Here is a 25,804-nt window from a genome sequence, read left to right on the forward strand (position 1 = left end):
AGATAAGCAAAACATTTTATGGTTAAATGTTACCTATATATAATACACAAGTTATGTGTGGAAGCTTATTTCCGACTTTATAACTCGCAATGGCAAGTTTATCTCACAATTCTGAGAAAAAAAGTCAAAATTGCAAGTTTATATCACGCAATTCTGACTTTGTCTCGCAATTCTAACACACAATTCTGACTTTGTCTCGCAATTCTAACTATAACACACAATTCTGACTTTTTATCTCGCAATTCTGACTATAACACACAATTCTCACTTTATATCACGCAATTCTGACTTTATATCACTCAATTCTGACTTTGTATCACTCAATTCTGACTTTGTATCACTCAATTCTGACTTTGTATCACTCAATTCTGACTATAACACACAATTCTCACTTTATATCATGCAATTCTGACTTTGTATCACTCAATTCTGACTTTAACACACAATTCTGACTTTGTATCACTCAATTCTGACTTTGTCTCGCAATTCTGACTATAACACACAATTCTCACTTTATATCACGCAATTCTGACTTTGTATCACTCAATTCTGACTATAACACAATTCTGACTATAACACACAATTCTGACTATAACACAATTCTGACTTTGTCTCGCAATTCTGACTATAACACACAATTATTTTATATCTCGCAATTCTGACTTTAACACACAATTCTGACTTTGTATCACTCAATTCTGACGTTGTCTCGCAATTCTGACTATAACACACAATTCTCACTTTATATCTCGCAATTTTGACTATAACACACAATTCTGACTTTGTCTCACAATTCTGACTTTGTATCACTGAATTCTGGCTTTGTATCTCGCAATTCTGACTGACTTTGTATCACTCAATTCTGACTACAACACACAATTCTGACTTTATAACCCGCAATTCTGACTATAACTTGCAATTCTAACTCTATATCTTGCAATTTTGAGAGAAAATAAGTCTTTAAAAGAAAAAGGTTTTATGCAATTATCTTTTCAAATGTTTTATTCTGTGGCGGAAACAAGCTTTCATAATTATGCCCCTATGAACTGAATATGTGAATATTGTGTAGATCTATTGTTTACCAAAAAGCTCAAAACTCAGGTCACCCCGAAGCGGAACGGCGCTACATGTCAGAGCATTGCACACAAGGTTGATTATTTGACTTACTTGACTAATAATAATGCTTTAAGTATTTTTATTTCAGTCTGAAAACAATTACACAAGCTTTGTAAACAACAAAAGACTAAACACCATAAATCACTTAAATACTGCTACAGGGTTTCTTTTCTTACCATCGGTTCTCAAACCGGCAACAGATAAAAAAAACGAACATTTGAGAAGGCAAAAAAAAAAAAAAAAAACAATGATGAGAGACAAGGTCACACAAAAACACAGTGCCTAATGACTAGACCTGAAGCTGTGCCATCTGTGTCGAAATCATTGCCTGCTGCACCACACAAGCTTGATGGAACATTCAGTAATTGTCTTCTTCATCAGTGCTGTACATCCCCCACCGAGACCCATCAAATGATTCCCATAAGCCTTCTGCCCCCCTCTGAACAGTGCAAGTACAGTAGATCCAGCCTCGTATGCTACTTTCTGAACCACAAAGCCATTGTTAATCGGTCTCTATTGCTCTTTTTCTATTTATATTGAAAACGATTGTTCTTTATGTAGAGAGAGCAAAATGGAGCGGCATGCACGCAGTCCACCCGTGTAGGGAAGCTCACACTTTTGGCTTGTGAAGGAAGGTGAAAGTGACCTGTACGGATCAGCCTGTTGCTGCTGCAGGTCTGCGGATGACAGAGAAGGTGACCTGTGATGCAGCTGGTCGGCTTCACTTCCTCAAGACCCACCGATGCAGCGTAGAGACTCCTCACATGATTTTGAGTCCTTTTTTAAGAGTTTATGAAGGACATGCAGGTGAGTCTATTCATGCACAGATGTCCTAGATATACAGTAACTCAAACAGTTGTAACATTATACTGCCACACAAATGACTCTGTATATTTTCCATGACGGTTACACAGATTTGAAAGAAAACAAGTGGCATAAATCTACAGCATAACTAATCTCTTATGCATTTCTTTAGTAAAAGGAAAAGTGCGCCATAATTAACAAGTGCTAACGTCATCCTTAAGTGTCTTCAGACTCTTTAGATCTTATACATAAAATACGCGTGGGAATGTTGTATTTTATAGGAGAGATTTGTCTTCTTTTGAAAGCTTAACCCAGATCTATGCCCCTTCAAATGGCAGATTTGCCTCCTCAGCACATCATGTCATGGGTTGCTTTTCTCACACCTGTAAGATCGAGTGAAAGTCCAGTCTGAAAGTTGCCGGAACATTCTAGACAGTGAGAGGAATGAGCTGGGATGACACTGAAGTGGAGGACGAGTGGCTGCCAGTGCCTCTCGATAGCACACAGAATGTGGATGAATACATCAATGCCGGCGTGGAAGCCATTGCAGTCACATTCCGTCGAGCAGGATTGTAGATTGCTGAGCCAGACCCAGGGAGTTTCGCCCAGCGTTTTTCCTGCTTTCATTTCGGCTAAGTTTTAGCGATAGCAGGCGGAAGCGGCTATCCAAGCCAAAGGTTGTTTTGGTGTTGCTGGTGCTATTTTTATTGAAAACGTTGTCCAGTATGGCCTCTGCACCTTCTGCTCGGTCACCTGTACACAATGAAGCTGATTAATCAACCACAGTTATTAAAAGTGCAAAATATTATTATTTACATTTACGCATTTGGCAGATGTAAATTTTTGCCAAAGCGACCTATGTTGCATTCAAAGTATACATTATATCAGTTCATGCATTTTCTGGGAAACAAACTTTCGACCTTGGTGTTGCTAGCTCTATGCTCTACTGTTTGAGATACAGAAATCATAATAGTAATAAATTAAAAAAATATTAATTAAAAGTACATTAAAAAATATATTTTATTTTAGAATGCAATATAGTATTTTACAAAAAAAAAAGTATATTTATATGCATGCATGTATGTATGTATGTATGTATGGATGTATGGATGGTACTGTTTATTTAATAACAATATATTACATATAATCATCTATATACATATAATAAATATACATTATAATAAAAATGTAAATAATCATTTTGTATTATAAAATATTAAATTGATGATATTGGTAACACTTTACAATAAGGATTTGTTAGTTAACATGAACTAAGAATTAGTTAATGTTAATTTCAACATTTACTAATACGTTATAAAGATTAATAAATATTGTAACAAATGTATTTCTAATTGTTAGTTCATGTTAGTTAATACATTAACTAATGTTTACAAATGTATATATATATATACATACATTTGTAAACATTAGTTAATGTATTAACTAACATGAACTAACAATTAGAAATACATATGTGTATATGTGTATATGTATATGTATATGTATATGTATATGTATATGTATATGTATATATATGTATATATATATACAATAATTTTACTAAATGTACTCATGAGATATAAATGTAAAAATAAATGTCATATTTTATAATTATTCTAGATATTTATATTCATGTGTAAATTAACAGCCCTGCTTTAAAAAACATAACATTTTAGCAGATAAATTTGTTTTGCACTTATTTACGCACTGAAAAGTTATCCATCAGTGAGATTAATGAACCCCCTTACAGGGCACAGGTGCAAGCAGGCAGGAAACCAAGAAAAATGGCATCGTCTCACAGGAGAAACAAGAACAAGCCTTAATACAATCCCTCACGTGCAACTGCAGTGTTATTTGGGTCCCATCCATCAACGCAAACGCATCTATGAATATCTCACCTCTCTCTAGGTCGCACTCGGGGGAGGATGCGCCGCTGCATTCGCTGCGTGGCCCGAGGATGGGAGACATCAGGCTAAAATCCGACAAAGAGACAGTGCTGGGCAGGTCCAGACTGCAGGGCCGAGAGGAGGGGGTGGGGGAAGTGGAGGTTGGAGAGACAGAGGAAAAGGAGGATGAGGAGGAGAAAGGGCAAGGCAAGTCCAGCGGACTGTTCGACCCAGAACTGAAGCTACTGTTGGACTGCGTCTCAGAGTCTTCCTCTGACATGGCACTCGTGCTGCAGTTTTCATCCTCGTAGGACCCAGACGCCACTGCAGGAAGACAGAAAGGAAAAATTCTGTTTCTGAAACATGTAGGTGGTTTTGAAATTGTATATAAAAAGACACTTAGGGCCCCATCATACACCCGGCGCAATGCAGCGCATGATTTTTGCTAGTTTCAGCCCAACGCGGTTATCATTTTCAAGTCCTGCGCCACGTTGTTTAAATAGCAAATGCCTTTGCTCCCATCTGTTCGCCCATGGCCGTGCATGGCCGTGAAAACAATGTGTGTTCAGGCACATTGTTGGTGTGTTGCTATTTTGAGGCAACTGAAAACGACTACGCCATTGACTAAAACCTGGTCTAAAGTCAATATCGCAGTATTTTTTGTGTTATTAAAAGGGTGCGTTAGTAATATGCACCTATAGGCGGGTGCACAACGTGTGTACACTGCTTATTACACACACAGGGCACACAAACATGCCATATATTAAAAATAAAAGGATTACAAATGTAAAACATTATTAGTGTACATAAAGTTAAAAATGGATAGTCATTGCATGCATCAGAATGACCCATTTTCAGTATTTAACCAAATGTGGCAATGCACACATGTATTTAAACTGACTCGTCAGGTTGAGGGTGTCTATATTCCACCATGTTAATGGAGAATCTGCCATGGTGCAAGTGCAACTGGCTTTTAAAGGGAATGGAAGATGAGACTCCGATTGGTTTATTGCACGTTATGCCCAAAACACACCCATGACTCATTAAGAGAATAGGTACAACCCTTTTAGACCATTTACAGACCGTTTTTTTCCGTCATTAAACTAGCAAAAGTTGCACCCTAAGTGCACTTGCGCCACGCGTTTCAGACCATTCACTCAGACCGTTAAAATAGGGCCCCTATACTTTTTACTAAATGCACTATAATAGACACCGAAATAAAACCTTTTTAAAATCAACGAACCACATGAAACCGTCTTAATCAGGTCTTAATCTTAATCAGGTTCAAAAGAAAAAAAATAAACGGATTCAGAACGACATGAGTCAGCAAATAATAAAATAAAACAAAAATGGATCTCATTCAATAGGTTTGGTCAAAAAGAAGAAGAAAAAAAAACAGAGTTGTTTTAAGATAAGAGCCAAGGTAGACAGCATTGACCGCTGTGCTGAACCTTTCCTTTCACTATCCTGAAAAGATCTAGAAAACACCAATCAGACCCTCTCATGCTATATCTCTGCAGTCCTGTTAAAGGAAAAAGACACTGCACTGCATCTACTTGGCTTGTTACACAAAGATCTAAAAATGCTTTTGAACTAAAAGGGTAGAAAAGACCTATAATACTGATTTTACCTGAATAAAACAAAAAACTGTCACTTCTCAGTCACGATTAATGTATTCCATCAACAAAATATATATTAAAAAAAGATTTTAAATTATATTAAAAACAACTATTTAGTGAAATTATCCATTTGAAATTAAACTATTTTTAGCATTACTCTTCAGTATAAAATATAATCAATTTCCCGTCACTCTGTCTGGTATCTTTGATGAAATTTGTTGCAAAGCATTCTGGAAATGAGGCCTTATAATTGCCCACAATGATTCAAGGCAGCATAATGTTGCTTCCTACTCAGCATCAATGATGCCTAGAGTGCTGTCTAGATGCAGTACGTTGCATAAAGAGTTACTACATATATACAAGATCATCTGGACTCACTTGATATTCCATCAGACTCCATTTTGAAGCCAAGCAAGTCTTCACCAATGACACCATCACCCTCTGCACCCACGCCTCTCTCCCGTGGGCCTATGCATGAGGAACGTCTGCGCTCATGGATCTCATCTGAGATCATCTCCAGGTTCCTGAGGGCTGACTTATATTCCCCTTTAGCATGCGTCAGCTTGGCCTGGAGGTCATCCACATTCTTCTTCAGTTGCTTAAGAGGGAAGGACAAAAAAAACTGAGTTGATACTAAACTAAATATGAAAAGGAAACATGGAAGCATGGCCTTAAAATTGAAAAACTAAGGACATATACAGATACAGATAAATAGATTAAATAATAAAAACATTACATAATAATACAAAAAAAGGTTTTCCTTGTTTTAAGCATAACGCTATCAAAAGTTCTCAACATTTACATTTTTTATATCTCATTTAAAGAATACATTTTAAGTAAATTTAGATTTTGAAATATACCATTATCATGTAGCACTTATCATAAAACATCCGTAAGTCATTTATAAGTACCTCAAGCTGCAAGTAATATTTTGCCTTCATTTCAAAGTAGGGCCTGAATGAGAAAGTGAGAAAAAGTGATTAGAGCTACTGTAAAGGCCTATAAATAGCATTGCACATATTACCATGGCAACCATTCACATATGCTGACACATTAATCAAATGATGAGTGAGAGGTTTAATAGGGTTCGGTGATAGAGTTGAGCCTGCTGAGTCACCATCACATGTAAGAAACCCACCTTTAACTAAAGCTCCCCTCTGATATTTATGGGTTTAACATGAGCCTAGTCTCACAAATGGCTGACTCTCAGCTTAAACTAATCATGGACAAAAACTGCCTACTTAGAACGAAAGATGCTATCTGACCGACATATAAATTGATTAAGTTTGTTTGTTTGTTTGTTTTGAGACCTTTGGACCATAAACCTACTCTATGAAAATAGACAGCCACAGGTGTGAATGCTTAGCCAATGCATTATGGTTTAAATCTGTGGCAGCAACATTTATATTACATTAAGCCTTATCCGTGTGTGTGTTCCATGGGCAGGGCCATAGCTAGGGTATCCAAAGCCCTCACCAGTTGAAATCGCAGGGGCAGACCCGGCGACAGGGCATATAAATCAGGGTGGGGGGGGTGGGGGGTGCTGTATTTGCAATCACTTTTGAATGTGCATTTGCTTTTTGGTTTTACTTTCGAATTTGATTGCGTTCAGCGTAAAAAGGGAAGGGGCGGAGCGGGGGGACGGGGGCACAGTAACTCGTTTGGGGGGCTAAAATTAGGGTTGATTAACCAAAACTGTATAAATTGGTTGGCAAAAAATATATATATATACACATATAAATTAGTTAGCTAGCTATAAACATGTCGACTACATAACTAAGTTGTTCTGCATGATTTCTCTCATCAAACCGTTTCTGAAACAAATATTAACTCCTAACCTTAGTGTAACATTTGCAGCATATCCATATAGCATTACTATTTGTCGCGATCACATTTTTCTGAACTCTGAATACATGAAGTTTGAACTGTTTTTGACATGTGACTGCTTAATTCGGTCCGACTATGGGCCCTATCATACACCCGATGCAACGCGACGCAAGTGTTTATTGCTACTTTTAGCCTGACGCAGTTATCATTTTCAAGTCCAGCACAATGTTGTTTAAATAGCAAATGCACTCGTGCCCATCTGTTCGCCCATGGGCGTGCTGGTCTGAAAACGAGGTGTGTTTAGGCGCGTGTTGCTATTTTGAGGCAACTGAAAACGACTGTGCATTGACCTAACAAAAACCTGGTCTAAAGTCAATAGAGCAGTATTTTGTAGTTAGTTAGGCGTGTTTATGCACATATAGACGGGTGCACAACACGTGTACACTCTTCTTATTACACACACAGGGACGTGCAGCAGCACACAAACATTTTAAAATATTAACAATAAAAGGATTCCTCTCTGGAGAAGTGTTCAGTCTTTCTGCTCGCAAATTCCGCCATGTAAATTGCGAATCCGCCATGGTGCAAGTGCAACTGGCTTTTAAACGGGAAATGAGACTCGGATTGGTTTATTGCACGTTACGCCCAAAACACACCCATGACTTAATAATAGACAAGGTCCAGAAGGGTTGTACCTTGTGCCTGGCGCACGGTCCGTTTTTTCCTTCGTTAAACTAGCAAAAGTGGATTTGGCATGTTTTTATCTTTTGTTTTTCATGCGTTTAGATCGTTAAAATAGGGCCCTTTGTGTTCACGTACTTGCATAGAGATTGTCTCGGGCCTTGGGGTGGGTAAATGTGGAATCGCTAGTAAATGAACTATGACAAAGTAAAACCTACAGTCCCCTTAAACAAACAACATAGCGACCATCCATTGGCTGTTTGAGGATCCTTCTGCCATTTGCATCAGACATGTTAAGCAAAGACTATTACTAGCCTAAATGGTTTCACTGAATGCTTGTGTTTAACAAATGAATCGGTGCATACTTAGACTTGTTGATGGTGCGTTTGAGCTTCTTCTCCAGCTGTTTCATTCGGCTCATGGCGGCAGTGTATTTGGCAGCGGTCTCCTTGTGCAGTAGCTCACTGCGTGTTTTTATCTGCTCTGCCTCCATCACCTATAAACCAAAACAGGTTTGAGTATTTCCTGGTACACCTCCTTCTACCATCCCACTACTTTGCATCACTCACTCGCTGTGTTGCGTGGTTGAGCATCTCCTGCCAGGCCGAGTCAAACTTCTTCTTGTCGTCCTCCAACAGCCTCTGTTCAGCCAGGGCGATGGTCTCTTTGGCCGCCCGCAGTACCTCCGTGGCCCTCTGGAAGTCTTGCGTGGATCTCTGTGCTTCCAGCTGAGTCTAGGGAACAGGTAGAGGACATTTACATAAACACAGTGCAATGCCACAGTAAACAACAATGTGGATAACCCATGAAGCAATCGGTGCAAGAGATGGAGAAACTTTACTCACGCACAGAACTTCCTGTGTGGTGACATATTAAAGTCTCCCTTGAACTTCCTTTATGGTGAATTAAAGCAAGCCATGCTAAAGCCGTGCAAAACGTAATCCTTTCCCATTCCTTCACTTTTTAACTCTAATCTCCACGTTACTCCCACTGACAGAAAAAACCTCTTACCGACTCAGCCTACTTAGCCAAACAAAACAGGATAGATTTTGCAACCAACCAATAGCAATGAGGCACTTCTACACTTTGAAGAGATTTACAGCATAGAGGGATCATACTGTATAAATCAACTCAGAAATTGAGAAAATCATACCATTCATTATACCAGTAACAAAGTTTCTGTTCTGCATTTAAGCAGAATATTACTTACTCTCTGTATCTACACATACATACACCGTTCAGGAATAACATTATGACCACTGACAGGTGAAGTGAATGACAGTGATTATCTCGTCATCACGGCACATGTTAGTGGGTGGGATATATACATTTTGTCCTCAAAGTTGATGTGTTAGGATTAGGATAAGTGTAAGGATTTGAGAAAGGCCAAATTGTGATGGCTAAACGACTGGGTCCAAATTCCCCAGATCTCAATCCAATCGAGCATCTGTGGGAGTCCGATCCCATGGAGGCCCGACCTCGCAACTTACAGGACTTAAAGGATCTGCTGCCAACACACTATTAGTCATAAGTTTATGCCTGATCGGTGTACACAAACATATGTGAAACATTATATGTTGCCTTTTGAAATGACAATTACATTTATTATACTTGTAATACTGGTAAGAGCAACGTGAAGATTCACGTGACTTTCACCATAAAACGACATTCTGGAAATGTTTATCACCCAGTAGGTGATGCATATCTCTACCATAAGACCTTGAATGCAATGAGACTCAAAACTGAATCATACACTGTAAATGGCGGTTACATGAATACACAATCCAAGGAATAATCCTCTACCTTTCCTTCTATCTGTCCTATTAAAGTCTTTCATTCTTCATTTTAGACAGCTTAATCCATTTACTTTTTCTTTCCCTTTTCCTCCATCCCTTCTTCACTCTCACACAGGCTATTTTTAGCACAGGCTTCAAAGTTGACATGATGCTGCCGCATTGGCACGGAGAGCTGACAGCGGGGGATCACTGCAGGACAGACCTCCAGTCCACCCAGGAAAGGACACAGAAGGGCTGGTGTAGCAAGGTGTAAAATAAAATAAATAAAATGTAAGGTCACTGCAGATGGCAAGACAGACCTCCAATCCACCCAGTAAAAGACACGGAAGGATAAGGGCTGGTGTAGCAAGTTGTAAAATAAAATTAAAAATTGAGGCATTATTAGCATGTACATTTTAGTGTGTGAACATAAACAATAAAACACAACAATCATGCTATAAAGTCTTTAAAATTTCCAGTAATCTTATTTAGATGTCGTCAAAACTTTAGAAGCTTTCATGTTCATGCAGGGAAAACTTGTTAAAATATTCATTCAAATTGCGTTCAGAGGTACTCTGAGGTCAAAGTTGTTTCCTGAGTAGTAGCGTGTTAATACTAACTACTTCAAAGTGAGGCATTAAAATAAAATCACATCTAATATTTAACAAGTAGCACAAAAAAAGATTTGATTTAATCGTTTTTGATGCGATTTCATTTCAGGGAACTTTTACACAGAGAAGCTGATTATTAACTTAAAGTACTTCTCTTTTTTGTTTATGGGAAAGTCAGATAACATCAAAGCTTCATCCTCTTTCAAACCGCTGATTTTATTGACTTCAGCTTTAATTCAATTTTGACCAAATGTAATGCTGTTTTGGGTCAATGTTGTGACCCAGTTGTCATGCTTTTCTGATGTCATTAACCATTTGTCCTGGTTTTGGCTTGAAAAATTAAGTAATTTGCAATGCTTTTGTACATGTCATTTGACTGACGTAATAACAAGATCATTTGTGACTTTTTACCTGGAGATTTGACCTTCAAATGCACACTGGGCTACTGACTTTTTAAGCTTAATGGGATAGTTCACGCAAAAATGAAAATTATCCAATCATTTAACCCTCAAACCACCCTAGGTTTATACGAGTTTCTTCTTTCAGACAAACACAATCAGAGTTATATTAAAAAATATATATATAATTGCTCTTCCAAGCATTATAATTGTAGTGAATGGCGGACCTGATTCCGGCAGACAGTAGCATAAGCTTTGATGCCTCTCGTGGTTCAAAATAAAATAAACTCAAGCTCCTATTCACTTATATCGAAATATGGTGTTTTATTTTGCTCTGTCCTCTGCTCTTCTAGGTTCGTCAGTACGTCATGCGTCAGGTCATTGGGTTACTCTTTTTTTTTTTACGTAAATCGACGCTTACGGCCATCTGTCCGAAGGCAGTTATTCTAGTTTGTAAAGTTTTAAATATGGATTTTTTTCTTACACAAACGCATCACTTCGGAAGGCCTTTCTTAACACCCTGGAGCCGTATGGAGCACTTTTATGATGAGTGGATGCACTTTTTGGGCTTCAAAATGTCGATCCCCATTCACTGCCATTATAAAGCTTGGAAGAGCCAGGTCATTTTTTAATATATCTCCGGGCGAGTAAATCATGAAGTAGATTTTCACCTTTGGGTGAACTATCCCTTTAAACAACAGACTAAAGAGTTCATCTTATCGAACAATTCTGTAGCAGAAAATAAACCTTGAACAATAAAACCCCAAATACATTCTCATAAAAAACAAAACAAGTGTAGCTTAATTTTGTGATAAACATAGCCATTATGAAATTCTCCAACTATTCTTCAATTGTTTAAAGGTTATTGACTGAAGGCGGAAGGCAGCATAGGGATTTTGACTCATAAACCGATTGCAATAAATCTGCTTTGGTGCCATGCGGTCACCATTAAACAGCTATAGCAGCTTCGCCAAGAAAGCACACATACAGCCCGAATCCCAATTCAAAAGGGCTCCTGCAAATGATCACAATTTTTCACCTTTATTCTCAGAGTACAGAGAGTACTCTGGTGTATTAACTTCCTACCAAAACATATGCCATGTGAGGATGGGTACAGGACAAAAAAATCATTTAGAAAAGGGAGGTAAAGAGGACCGGTGCAGTCATGGATGTGATAACAGCACGTACAGTACAACCATTCCTTATGATTCACAGCCACACTTTGTAAACATTATCTGAGGGGTTTAATTGTTAAGCCTCAATATGGCTCAATGTTTGACTGCCAAAATGATGTAATAAAGCTTTTCCCCATTTAAAAGAGCAACAGGGGACCGCATTTTGCACTGTTGCCAACAGCTTTTCATAGTTGTCAAAAGGACCGAACCATCCAAAAAAGGCTGATTGTGGTTAGTAGTTGAATTAAAGGTCTGGTTTAAAGGCAAAGTTTTCCCAAAACTGAAAATTCTGTCATCAATTACTCACCCTCGTTTGTAACCAAGTAGATTTTGGCAGCCGCTGACTACCATAGTATTTTTTTCCCACTATGGTAGTCAATGGCTGCCGAGATCTGCTTGGTTACAAACATCCTTCCAAATATCTTCCTTTGTGTTCAGCAGAACAAAGACATTTATACAGGTTTGGAACAACTTGAGCGTGACTAAATAATGACAGCATTTTCATTTTTGGGTGAACTATCCCTTTAAGCCCAAAAAGGTTTTAAAACATAAAAAAAAAAAAAAAAAGAAATAACGTTTTCATAACTTAATGGGAACATTAGCAAAACATTCTTAAAACATATTTTTGCTAGCTGTGAATTCTTTATAATATTACAATATATCTAATGTTTGAGGATGTTTACACGATGAAATACATTAATTCTTATTATAAAGCTTTTTACTTACCAAGCAAAATTGGCCTTTGTGTACTATTAGTCTAATTGTATCCAACTCAATAATCAATAGGTGTCATCATAGGTAATAACTGCTAATATGCTGTCAGTGTCACTGATATTTAAGGCTACATTTTTAAAAGAATTCTGAAGAAATGAACCACATTCATTTTTAATTATCCCATGACAGCATACAACCAGGAAGAGCACAAACATTGCAATAATACTGGCCTTAGGAAAGCACAAGGTCAAATTTAGGACATCTGAGGTAGTCATAAAGCGAAATAATTTATATTCAAAGCTACACATATTTTTATGAGAAGGCTGCAGTGGAGTTCTGCGGGTGTTTTAGCTGTGCTGGCCAAACTGAAGTGCTGTTGAGTTGAGCGAGACCAAATCATTATTGGACATGACAAATCGGCAGCATAAAGGTCCTTCCCAAGTGTGCTGTGAGGACACATTACGGCAAAAGGATTTCCCTTGCTCTTTTAAAACAGAACAGTTCAGTGTTATATCTAGAGTCTAACGTTCACAGCACTTAAGAGTTGGTACTCATTGCCAAACTCTGCATTGTGGTTATATATAATGTTCAACAAAACACGAGGTTAGCAAATCATTATGCAAGTTATTTATATTCAGAAGTCTCAAAGGTACAATGGCAAAAACAGCCTGTTTAATTCTTAGGATCAGAGAAATAAACAGACTGGTTTTGTGAAGACTGTTTGAATGGTTCAGTAATTGTTTTAGGCAAGTATGCATTAAATTTGATCAAAACTTATATTAAAAGACTTATATTGTTACAAAAAAAAATATTTCAAATAAAAGTTATTTTGAACTTTCTATTAATCAAAGAATCCTAAATCCTGTATCATGGTCTCCATAAATATATAAAGCAGCGGAACTGTTTTCAACATTGTGCACCAAATCAGGATATTAGAATGGTTCTGAAGGATCATGTGACACTGAAGACTGGAGCTGAAAATTCAGCTTTGCCATCACAGGATTAAATTACATTTTAAAATGTATTCAAATAAATAAAAAAAACAGCTCTTTTAAATGTTAATAATATTTCACATGCAATATTACTGTTTTTACTGTTTTATTCATCAAATAAATGCAGTCTCGGTGAGCATGAGATACTTTTTTCCAATGCCATAAACATGTAGTAGACTTTGAGGGGAAACAAAAGTTTTTGGGGGTTTTTTTTGCATGGGGGGGGGGGGGGGGGGGCTTTTTCTGTTCAGAAAAAGAGCAGTAAAAGTTCCAGTTCTATTGTAATAAACTATTTGCAATCTGCTCTTATTTTCATCTGCCTGATATGTAAAAATGCACGTTTCTTGTCACGTCAAATTAAGTTTTGATTTACATAAATAATGTATTTTTTCTATTTAAAATGTCATACAAATTGTCAAGTAGTGATATACTTTTGATATACTTTTTTATCATAAAATAGTTGTCAAATATTAAATGTTTAGCTACTTACATCTTACGACGCACTCTTTCACTGCTATAACTAAAGTGTCATGTTGGCACTTACTGTAAAGCTGCTTTGAAACAATGTGTATTGTGAAAAGCGCTATACAAATAAATTTGAATTGAATTCGCACTAACAGTAAGCCCAACCTTCTTTGATTTGATTGGCCATCAGTGACGAGCGCTGTTAGACCGCTAAGGCAGACCAACCTCAAAAAAAAATTACATTTTACTTTTGTCATCCTAGTAATAAACAGAGCAGTGTGTAATGGAGTACAGTAGAGCAGCATCAAGACTATCATAATGAGTGATCAATGGTATTTTAATCACCTTTAGAATATGATTTACAGCTCTTGATAATGATAATAATGTTGAAGTCTTCACAAATCCATATTTTACAAGCTTACTGGAAGAGCATTAAACAGTAGCCGGGGAAAAACTGTACACGTGAGTGTATGAGAAAGAGGATGTGTGCATTATTCAGAGTAGCTTTTAATGAGAAATGTGTTCTGAATTATTAATGAGAAGAGTTCTGAAAAAAAAAATTCCATCCTCGAATCAGCAGACCAGTCATACGTGGTGCCGTTACGGTTTCCTGCCTTCATTATACCTCATCACTGATTCCATCTAAACTCAAGAGTCTTCAACTGCCTTCAGATCTAAAGGATTCTGACAACTGCTGCCGAAGCCTTGTGATCCATGCATTATTTTTTTTAAGAACTGTGATGGACACTTGATGATTGTATAAGTGTAAGCTAGACTTTGAAGTGGGCCACTGTAAATACAGAGTGCGAATAAGAAATCACATTTGTATGAAAAAAAAATATACTCTCCTGATAGATGAACAAGCTGTTCACTTTTGAACAAGATGTTTTAACTTCTTAAAGTTACAGTTCGGTTTTATGGTTCATCAAACCAAACTTTTTTAAAAACGACAAGACCTTTTATTCATTGGAAAGCATCAAATCCGTGATATGCTGTGGTCTAAAACAGCCAGCTGCTTCTCTGAATATAACACATATAAATATAAGAAAAAGGACGTTGTCTTTTGCGGAAGTGAAAAATTCTCTCTAAATAAGGCATTTGAATTTGGGGGGGGATTTCCACTGATGCTTGTGAATAGAACTGGCAAAAGAGGTCATAAGTGGTTGTTTAAAATGCTTTTCTAAAAAAAGCTGGTGGCTGGTGGAAATTCAGGGGGAGACGGTCAGAGACAGGAAACAGTTAAAGCTTCACTGCAGTCAAGTGTTCACTGCAGAGAGAGAGAGCGAGCGAGCGAGAGAGAGAGAGGGAGAGAGAGAGAGAGAGAGGGAGAGAGAAATCTGTTACACTTATGAAAACCATAAATGTTACAGTCTTGCTCTTCTGGGAATTTGGGTCAAAATATCCAGTCCACATAGACAAAACAGATATGACATAAAAATGGTACATCAAGCAAAGATTAATTATAACGATTATTATTAGTACTACTACTACTACTATTACTACTACTACTACTACTACTACTAATAATAATAATAATAATAATAATAATCAGCATCATCGAGCAAAGATTAATAATAATAATCAGCATCATCAAATGGCAACATTTTTTACAGCAAATAAATATTAATTATAAAGATTTTTTAAAGACGATTCTTATTCTTATTTAAATAATAATAGCATATGTGCATCAAGCAAAGATTAATAATAATAATAATAATATACATAAAAGGCATACGAATATTAATTTAAGATAATTATGATAATGAATATTATTATTTTAATAAATGGCATATTTGTGCATAAAGCAAATAATAATAATAATAATAATAATAATAATAATAATAATAATAATAACAAATGACATCTTGTACATAAAGCAAAGGTTTATAAATATGAATATTATTTTTATATTATTATTATTAGTAGTAGTAGTAAAAAAAAAATAATAATTTAAAGGGTTAATTCCTCAAAAAATTAAAAAATTGTCATCAATTACTTACCCTCATGTTGTTCCAAACCCGTAAGACTTTCATTCATCTTTAATCCTAAATTCAATCTGTTCATCATATAAAGCAACCAAGTCTTCAGAAAAATTTGACTAAACAGCTCGATTAATACATTTACGATCTCTTTATGAACTTTTTGAAACATCAAAGTGGTAGTTGTGTCTATAGAGGACAGAAATCTCTCAGATTTCTTTTAAAATATCTTCGTTTGTGTTCTGTAGATGAACAAAAGTCTTGGTGTAGTTTGGAACAACACAAGGGTGAGTAAATGATGACAGAATTTTCATTTTTGGGTAAGCTAATAATAATAGTAACTCACTTTTGTGTGTGCCATTTTGAGGGGTTTTCCTCCAACAGAAGCAGTTTATCATAGACCATGTAGCATAATGCAAGACAAAACACTTCTCGCTAAAAGGCAACTGGTATTTCAAATTAGAATAACCTGTTAAAGCTCATCTTTTAGAAGAGCGAAGACAGTTTAAAACAGTTTAAATTAATCATCTTCGCATTTTTCATTATAGAGGAGCTTGACAACCCAGACGGGACTGTTTCCATAAAAACACTGCTGTTTGTCCCTGAGGAAAACAGTAACTTCAAAGGGCACATCGCTCTCCTTCACCACCAAGGAAACTGAAGAACATCAAGTGCTTAGTCAGTGAAATTAAATAGGCCACTTACAATTCTTCCTTCATGGAGTGAAAAACATAACACTAAACTAAATCTTGCCCCAGTTTCAGAGCAGGTCAACGCTCCTGTTGTTACGGATTCAGTCAAATAAACTTTAAGTGTTGTATAAAATCAGAGGAGCGGAACTTTGCTTTTATAAGTCAAAGCAAATTAGACATTTTACAGCCCAGCTGCAATTCACTAACTGAGATGAACCGATAATCTGCTCTTAGAATAGCACAGGCCTAGGCACAGAAATGGGAACAGAGATTTGAGCGTTTTAACATTCGCTCTCTCTCAAAGTCTTTTACGCCTCGTTGAATGAAGCCAACCACCTGTGACAGATCTAGAGTTAATGCTACTGTGCCATCCAGCTCATAGCAGATAACAAGCTGATAGCACAGCAATCTCCAGAGAGGGATAAAAGCAAACACACCGCAGACAAAATGGTGGAGTGCCAACTAAAAACAGACGCTGTGTGGGTGAAGTTGGCTTTAGGATGATAATATTGGGTTCTTGTTTTGATTTTCTTGGCCTCACCTGCCGCGCCACCCGCCGGGCCTCCCAGTATGGTTTCGATTCCTCCACCGCTTTTCCAATCTTCTTCACCAGCTCGTCCAGCTTTAAAGTGGCTTCCACCAGCACAGAACGAAACTTCTGCCTGGCATCCTAGAGATGGATCAAACATGAACAATCAAATGGCTATGTTTAGAAATGCACAATATACCGGTACCAGAGCATGTGAGCGGAGCGGAGTGGTAATATTTCCTCCAGAGCGGAGAGCGCCTTTCTGAAGATCCCGCTCCGCTCGCTCATTCCGCTCACCGCTGCTCGCTCAACCCAGAATTCCCTTTGTGATATGCTGGTTCGAAAATATGTGAAATTAGTAGGGCTGCCCCTGACTAAAGTTTTTTTCTACTGGACTCATTTAAGCCATTAGTTGACGACTAAGTGCACATTTATATTAGGCTAATTTAATTACTTAAATATATACTGGAGAGAATTCTAAACGAGCGTTTACGCAATACATTAGCCTATTCCGCACTCAAGCGCACGCATAAAGCTTGCCACAAAGAACAGCAAAAGTAATGATTATGAATGTGTGAAAAAATAGCAAGGAGACAATTTAATTGTTTATTAATAAACTAGGTTTTTTATTTTATTCAAGAGAGAAATTCACGTGCCATAAAGATACTATTTCTTTTCGTTTTGAATGGTTTCATTTAAAAGTAGACATTTCAAGCTTTCTATAGACATATTTCTTGAGTTTCGGTTCATTTATTAGACGCGCTCTAGTCCATGATTAGCGCCATGATTATATTGTCTGCTGTATTTGCATATTTATTAAATCTAGGCAAATGGTTGATGAAACATTGATCAAAATTCATACAATTTATACAAAACCAAATTCACTTTAAAGAAATGGTTTCTACAAAACAACTTTATGCTGCGTTCACACCAAATGCGAATAGAGCGTCAAAATCGCGTCTACCGCGTCTAGTTGGACGCTTGGAAAAATTATTCTATTTTTAGTACATCATTGTAGTGTAAACGTACACTCAACATTAATCTTTAAAAACAAACAATTAATTATAAAGATTATTATAATATTTATTATTATTAAAGATAATAGTCAAATGGCATAAACATTTTATATCAAGAAACAAAAATAAAATAATTTAACACCGTTAAATATAATTTTTAGCAAATCTCAAACTGAATATCCATTTGTCATACTGTACTATTATAATGTATTTGTATTTGTAGCATTTAATTTATTTAATTTAAGTTACTTACACAAAATATAAAATTTGAATATTTGCCTGAAAATATTAAACTATTAACATGAAACTAAACATTATCTTACTGGTATAAACAAGAATTATAATTTCAATGCAGTTTTGTATCATTTCTATTATGAACACAGTTCTGGATCAAAGGTGATGCATTGCAACACATCATGCCTACCAAAGGATGGCATAAACAAACTTTATAGAAATTACCACATTGATTTATGCTGACAACATCTGAAATCAATTGAGTAATTGGAAACACAAGGAATGTTACCTAACTACATAATTATATTATGTATATAATAAATATTACACACTAAGAATTATACAATGAAATGACTTGTGCTAAGTGGATAGTTTTTAAGATTTCAACTTGTCATGGCATTTGGGTCAACTATGCACATAAAAACTGCTATAAAAAGTAAAATCTGTTTATCTGTAATTAGATTTGCAAGAAGATCTGTGAATATGTCTAAAGAACATGGAAAACTGTGCTTTTCACTTGCGTTGTAAACAAGCTTTTTCATAAATGTAATTCAATTGTTATTTTCCATTTATTGCCCAAGGCAAAGCAATTAGATTAAATCCCATTCGTCAAAACACAGATTGATTTTATGCAGCAGGCTCACATACCAGGAAAAAGAGAACACCAAGAGTTAAATCTTAAGTCCCCTTTGAAGTACAACAGAGCCAGTGACGCAAAAGCAACACTAATTTGGTTGGCAGCCAAATAGCTCAATTATAGGATTCTCAAAACAATCACCAGGGTCAAGAAAGTCTGCATAAACAGTGACAACTATTGCTACTGCACGCAGTACTGCACTTTCTGAATTGCTTGTGCGTACAAAATAGGGGTTGTGACTAGTCAACTTTAATGCTCTGCCATGCTTGGCGTCGACTAGTCGCGCTGATCATGTGATTTTTACTAAGTTATTAAGCAATGTCATATAGCATATAGATTTCCCTGCTCAAAGAGGAGAATTTTTTTCACTGGCTAGGAATACTATCAGCCGACAGTGGGTTAGCATGTGCCCTACTTTATTCATTTAATCTGCAGGAAACAACTTGCTAATATGTTCAGTGAGGAAGACTGTGTTTTTGCTTCAGGAGCTGGACCGCCAGAGAAATCGGCAAACAGGTGATTTTAAAGGGTTAGTTTACCCAAAAATGAAAATTCTGTCATTACTCACTCACCAATGAAGATATTTTTGATGAAATCCGACAGCTTTCTGACCCCTCCATAGACAGCAATGTAATTAACACTTTCAGGGCCCAGAAAGTTAGTAAAGATATCGTTAAAATCGTCAATGTAACTCCAGTGGTTCAACCTTAATGTAATGAAGCGAGAAGAATGCTTTTGTGCGCAAAAAAAAAACGACTTTATTCAACAATTTCTTCTAGCCTGTGTGAGACTCTTACACTGACGCAGTGTAAACAGTGCAGTGTTTCACAGGGGTCAGAGAGCTCTCGGATTTCATCAAAAATATCTTAAATTGTGTTTCCGACGATGAACGAAGGTCTTACGGGTTTGGAACGACATGAGGGTGAGTTTTTGGGTGAACTAACCCTTTAAGAAAGTATTTCTCCTTCGGCCTCTGTTTTTGACTCAATCAGACTACTGACTAGCTAAGTCATTTTTATCAAATTATTACATTAGGACATGCCCAAACAATGAACGCAGTGGCACTGGGACAGTTCAGTGTGACCAAAGTGACCACATGACTGAGTCTGAACAGCTGAGTGTGTTTTTGTCTAAACATGTCCCTGTTTACTGCATGCTGCATTTCAGAGATTTGCACTTGACTCTACTAAAAAATGCTCTACATAAAAAATTAAAAGGATATAAACACCAAATATCAACACAAATACCATACTCCTTGTCATTTGATTATTTGGCATAAATTAAAACTATCCAAAAATGAAATCTTTCATTATCTTTTAATATAAGTTTACTTTTTACAGTGAGCGAAGCACAAAATTCACTTACTGATTTTACTGGATGCAAATTCCAGTCATTTATGGTGCTCAAGGAACACTTGATCTATTGCATAATCCTGACATTATAACACATTCTGTTCCTTGGTGTGCCATGGTACAAAATCCAAACTTAAGACAGATGACTTCTATTAACAGTTTACCTTACTGATATGATATCTTAAGAAGCGAGAATATGGCATTATCACATTAGAAAAAGAATAATTGAAATTCCTGGCAAAAAGAAAATACATTATATATATATATATATATTGTTTGTGTGAGTGTGTGTGAGTCTGTGTCTGTGTCTGTGTCTGTGTGTGTGTGTGTGTGTGTGTGTGTGTGTGTGTGTGTGTGTGTGTGTGTGTGTGTGTGTGTGTGTGTGTGTGTGTGTGTGTGTGTGCGTGTGTGCGTGTGTGTATATACTAGTGCTGTCAAATCGATTAATCGCATCCAAAATAAAAGTTTGTGTTTACATAATATATATGTGTGTACGGTGTATAGTTATTATGTATATATAAATACACACTCGTCCTTCAAGTATATATTTAAGAAATATTTGCATGTGTATAAATTATATAAATATATATATACAGTATCTTATATATAAATATAAAATGTTTCTTAAATAAATACATGCATGTGTGTGTGTGTGTATTTATATATACACATTACACACATAATAATTATACACAGTACACACACATACATTATGTAAACACAAACTTTTATTTGGGATGCGATTAATCGATTGCCCAGCACTATATACAGTCAAACCAAAAATTATTCAGACACCAGATATATTTTTTACTAGTGGTACAGGACACTATAGTTCATTAATGTAAGTGAGGATAGCAAAATAAAGTAAAATGTGACATATACCCATTAATTCTTCATATAGTGGACTATCAGCTTTCCTATAGCTCAAACAGTAGAGCATGGCGCTAGCAACGCCAAGGTCATGGGTTCGATTCCCAGGGAAAGCAAGAATTGACAAAAATGTAAAATGTGTACCTTGAATGCAATGTAAGTCGCTTTGGATAAAAGCGTCTGCCAAATGCATAAATGTAAATGTAAATGTAATGTAAATGTATCAGTCAAATTGACACAAATTTGGGACCAAAATTATTCAGACACTTTGACCTGACCGTGTTTTGCTTAATTGTTTTTTCTTTAATTGCTAATGCAATTTATGGTTGACCTAAATTGGTATTATCTAATTGTGTACTTAAATTTAACAGCTGATTGGTTGATTGTAATCCATTACATAGCTTTCTCTCTAAGTTATCTGACATTATTAAGATGAATTTGTTCTGACAGAGTTCTTGTCATATTTTATTACCATTTCCTAAACTATAGCGAATAAACTGTGATAATGTGAGAAAATAAATTTTGGGTTGACTATATATAATGGAACAATTAGTCTACCGCCATCAATAAGGACTCCAAATGGACTTTCATTTATTAATAAAATAAATTATATTTATTCTATAACTAGCCTACTAAACTAAACTTTTGGGTGTTGGATCATAGCCTACCTCAAGCTCAGTTTCACATCTGTTGATGTCATCTGTGGACTGATTCAGCTTCTCAAGCTCTCCCTGTAAAGAAAAGTAGTCAGAAATGTAAAATAGGGACATAGCCTACAATAGAGACTACAGTTAGCCCAAAGAAGAGAGAGAGAGTACTTTGATGCTGCATACAGTATTTAGACCTGTGAAGACCTCTAATAAGCAGCAGGGCTCTAAAAGTTCCGCTTATTATAATCAACTACACGTCGATAAAATATGGACAGTCTCGGGTTGCAATTATTATTAGGCTACTTCATAACTGCGAGTGCCTGACATGAGAGCATAATCAACCAGTAATGGCAGTCTCGTCTTTATTCGCTATAAGCTAGTTTGTTTCCTCCCGTGTTTCTTGCCTCCATTTATCCAAATTATGCATTTCAGGTTTATGCAACAATACATGAAATCAATTGAATCTGAATATCCTCTGGCGTCGCATTTCAGGCGTATTTGTGTTTTATCAGAGAGCAGGTGGCTTGTTATTCCAGCGAAATCTGGCAACAATTGGGGCAGCAATGCACTCAGTACCGCAGACGAGCCGTCAATAAAAAGCAAGTTGCGGTGTATTAATCAATAATTCCCCCTCAGAGTCAAGAAGTCAATAATCATGCAGTGTCGCCGATTAGCAAAGCGTGATATGAAACCAATCAATTAGCCTAAATCAATGTGCAAATTAATAAGTGTTTGAAACGGTCGCTCGTTTCATCTCATTTGATAAATTGACATGCCTTTAAGCACAAATACCAATAACAATGTAGGCTACCTGAATCCTCGGGTCAACCTCCTCTTCTTCGGGTGATTCAAATTCTTCATCCGACCTGTTCTCCTTGTCTGAGCTGTCCATTTTATTTTATTATCTAGCAAAAAAATTAATAAAGAGATGTCCTCCTGTTAGGTGATTTCTAAGTAGGCTATGCGTCCGTTAGAGACTAATACACATCAACAACAGATATCATTCCCCGACACTGTCCGGATTCCTCATTTAAAGAGAAATGCAGAGACCCACGCGCGTCTGGATGGATCCCCGCACGCACGCACGCACACACACATACACACACACACACACACACACAGCTGTGCTGTATGGGAGCCGTGAAGACAAGGTGAAGTTTGTCCCCGCCCCCTTCGCTTTTCTCTTCAGCTCGACACTTATCGCCAATGAGTGTCAAATTGTTGGCACAAAAACGCTTTGTCTAAAGAAATAGCATAGGCTTCCAGTGTTGGACCTGATAAGTGTAGCTTACGGGTGTCATTCCACAAAATCTGTTCCCTGTTGTGTCCATATAAAAAAGGAATATGAAAATGATTAGCCTACTTTTAGGCTGTGTTTTATAGGCATTTTTCTGCAAATTGGCAGAACTCCAACTTTCCTGTGTTTGTTTTCTTTCCTCATGAGAATGTATCCTCGTCAATGTTAAGGAAATGCACGTTTTGATTAAAAATAAATACAAATAAAACTAAATCTGGTATTTTTTAAATTGATCATATCCCTCTTTATTTTATTATTAAAATTATTATTGACCCCATGTGTCCAACCATGTTATCGTCATAACAGCGTTATTAAAATAATATACAATTCCATAAATTAAAACAGTAGCCCTATCAAAATGACATTATCTTAGGCATAGAACATCCTCTTTTTTATCGCTTTATCTTGTACAGTCTGGGATCTTAAAATGTCACTGTTACCAAGCTTTATACAGAACACATCTGATTATTAAACCCCATATCAGCATTAAAATCTCTACATATAAGCCCCATGTACACACAGAGAAAAAAGTTGTCAAAATTGTACCTTTAGGGGCACAACAGCTTGTCGCTAGGGCAGTACCCTTAAAAGGACATCTTTGTACCTCAACACCTTAAATAAAACTCCAGAAAGGTGTGCAATATGGGACCTTTAAGTGCACTTGAAGTCCAACATGAGGGTGAGTAAATGCTGACAGAATTTTAATTTTTGGGCAAACGATCCCTTTAAGGCCTTTAAAAAAATATATAGGCACCCATTGTGTGATAATTGAATGATTTGAGAAAGTTTTCCAAAAACATTCATCATTATCTTCATTTTATAGCTAATCATATCTCTGTGCCAAAATGTTCTCAAGGCTGTGGGTTAAATGAACAGTATTTAAGATAACATAAGCCAGATTTGACTAATGACATCAAAATATATCATTAAAAAGGCACAGGATGGTTTGACTCTTGATTAAAAGTCAACTGAACTTTATTCGTACAACACGATATAATGTGATATGATGATAATGCACATGCCTAGTTTTGTGACATGAAATTTGTGACATGAAACTGTTTTACACCACAAGAGGGCGGCTTTATGATATATGACTTTATATATAATAATAATATCCCTTAATTTGAGCCATGATATTGTAATAAATTATTAAAACTATTATTCTTGTGTTTTGCATATATTGAGTGCTTATTTTGGCAAGGAAATCACAAGATTTAAATTCTTTTGAATTATCTATCTATCTATCTATCTATCTATCTATCTATCTATCTATCTATCTATCTATCTATCTATCTATCTATCTATCTATCTATCTATCTATCTATCTATCTATCTATCTATCTATCTATCTATCTATCTATCTATCTATCTATCTATCTATCTATCTATCTATCTATCTATCTATCTATCTATCTATCTATCTATCTATCTATCTATCTATCATCTATCTATCTATCTATCTATCTATCTATCTATCTAATGTATTTTGCTAGGGGCAAATGACCTCAGACAAATGTATTATCCTAGAATCATTTAAAGAAACGTAAACAAAGTTAAAGTTAGATTAATTTGAAATTACAGGGTTTTTTTATTCACTTTGGTACTATATTCACAACTAAGGTGTACATTTTCAAAACTCTTAGTACAAAAATCCAAACTGATCACACATGTAACAGAACTAGTCATTCTTTCAAAACCTGATGTAATGCCTTCATTCTGTTGCACATAATATTTCATTCCACATAATCGTTTCAAACACAAGATTATTGTAATATGTCATGAGAACATTTGGTTTAATCACCGAAACAGAACAGTATGATCTTCTTTCAATTTAGTACTTTTAACAATCAGTTAATTTGATAGCAAACAATGCAAGAAACATGTTTCAAATCACCCTCGTTGCTGAATTATCTACAGGAACACAGTCTAAAGATGCCACATACGAAAATACACTTACATTAACTTATGTAATTGAATCTATAATGTTTGTAATAGTAGCTATCTATTAAGTGCGTTATCAGAAGGTGTGATGAAGTTACGACACAACCTGGGCTATAGAACAGAATTTGCTGCCAATACAGTAAATGTTCTTACTGCACCATATGAATGAATCTAGTTGACCTTTATAAGGGTGAGTTACAGTAATGTGGCAGTCTCTACCATGGTGATCTGTTTACAGTATCACAAATGCTGTATTTGATGCCATCTGTTTCCCTTCTTCTGATGCATTTCTGATCAGTCTGATGTTACACCGTCATTGACTATTTCCTCTCCCTTATACTCTATTCTGCTCTATGCTCACAAATTGCAAATCTTTCTGTCCCACCTACCCAACACACACACACACACACACACACACACACACACACACACACACACACACACACACACACACACACACACACACACACACACACACACACACACACACACACACACACACACACACACACACACACACACACACACACACACACACACACAC

General features: G+C 36.3%; 1 protein-coding gene across 1 annotated transcript; it reads right to left on the bottom strand.

The window, feature by feature from the left end:
• Positions 1–993: 993 nt before the first annotated feature.
• sh3bp5b (SH3-domain binding protein 5b (BTK-associated)) lies at positions 994–23,170 on the bottom strand. Its single transcript, XM_079836253.1, has 9 exons — positions 22,834–23,170; positions 22,041–22,103; positions 17,276–17,404; positions 8,503–8,667; positions 8,299–8,429; positions 6,337–6,379; positions 5,804–6,023; positions 3,819–4,130; positions 994–2,673 (listed from the first exon to the last, which is right to left on the bottom strand). The coding sequence occupies exons 1-9, from the start codon at positions 22,912–22,914 to the stop codon at positions 2,471–2,473; spliced, it is 1,347 nt and encodes a 448-aa protein (XP_079692379.1). The 5' UTR covers positions 22,915–23,170; the 3' UTR covers positions 994–2,470.
• Between the last annotated feature and the right edge of the window lie 2,634 nt (positions 23,171–25,804).

The sequence above is a fragment of the Gobio gobio genome, assembly GCF_949357685.1.
Source record: "Gobio gobio genome assembly, chromosome: 15".
Taxonomy (NCBI): Eukaryota; Metazoa; Chordata; class Actinopteri; order Cypriniformes; family Gobionidae; genus Gobio; species Gobio gobio.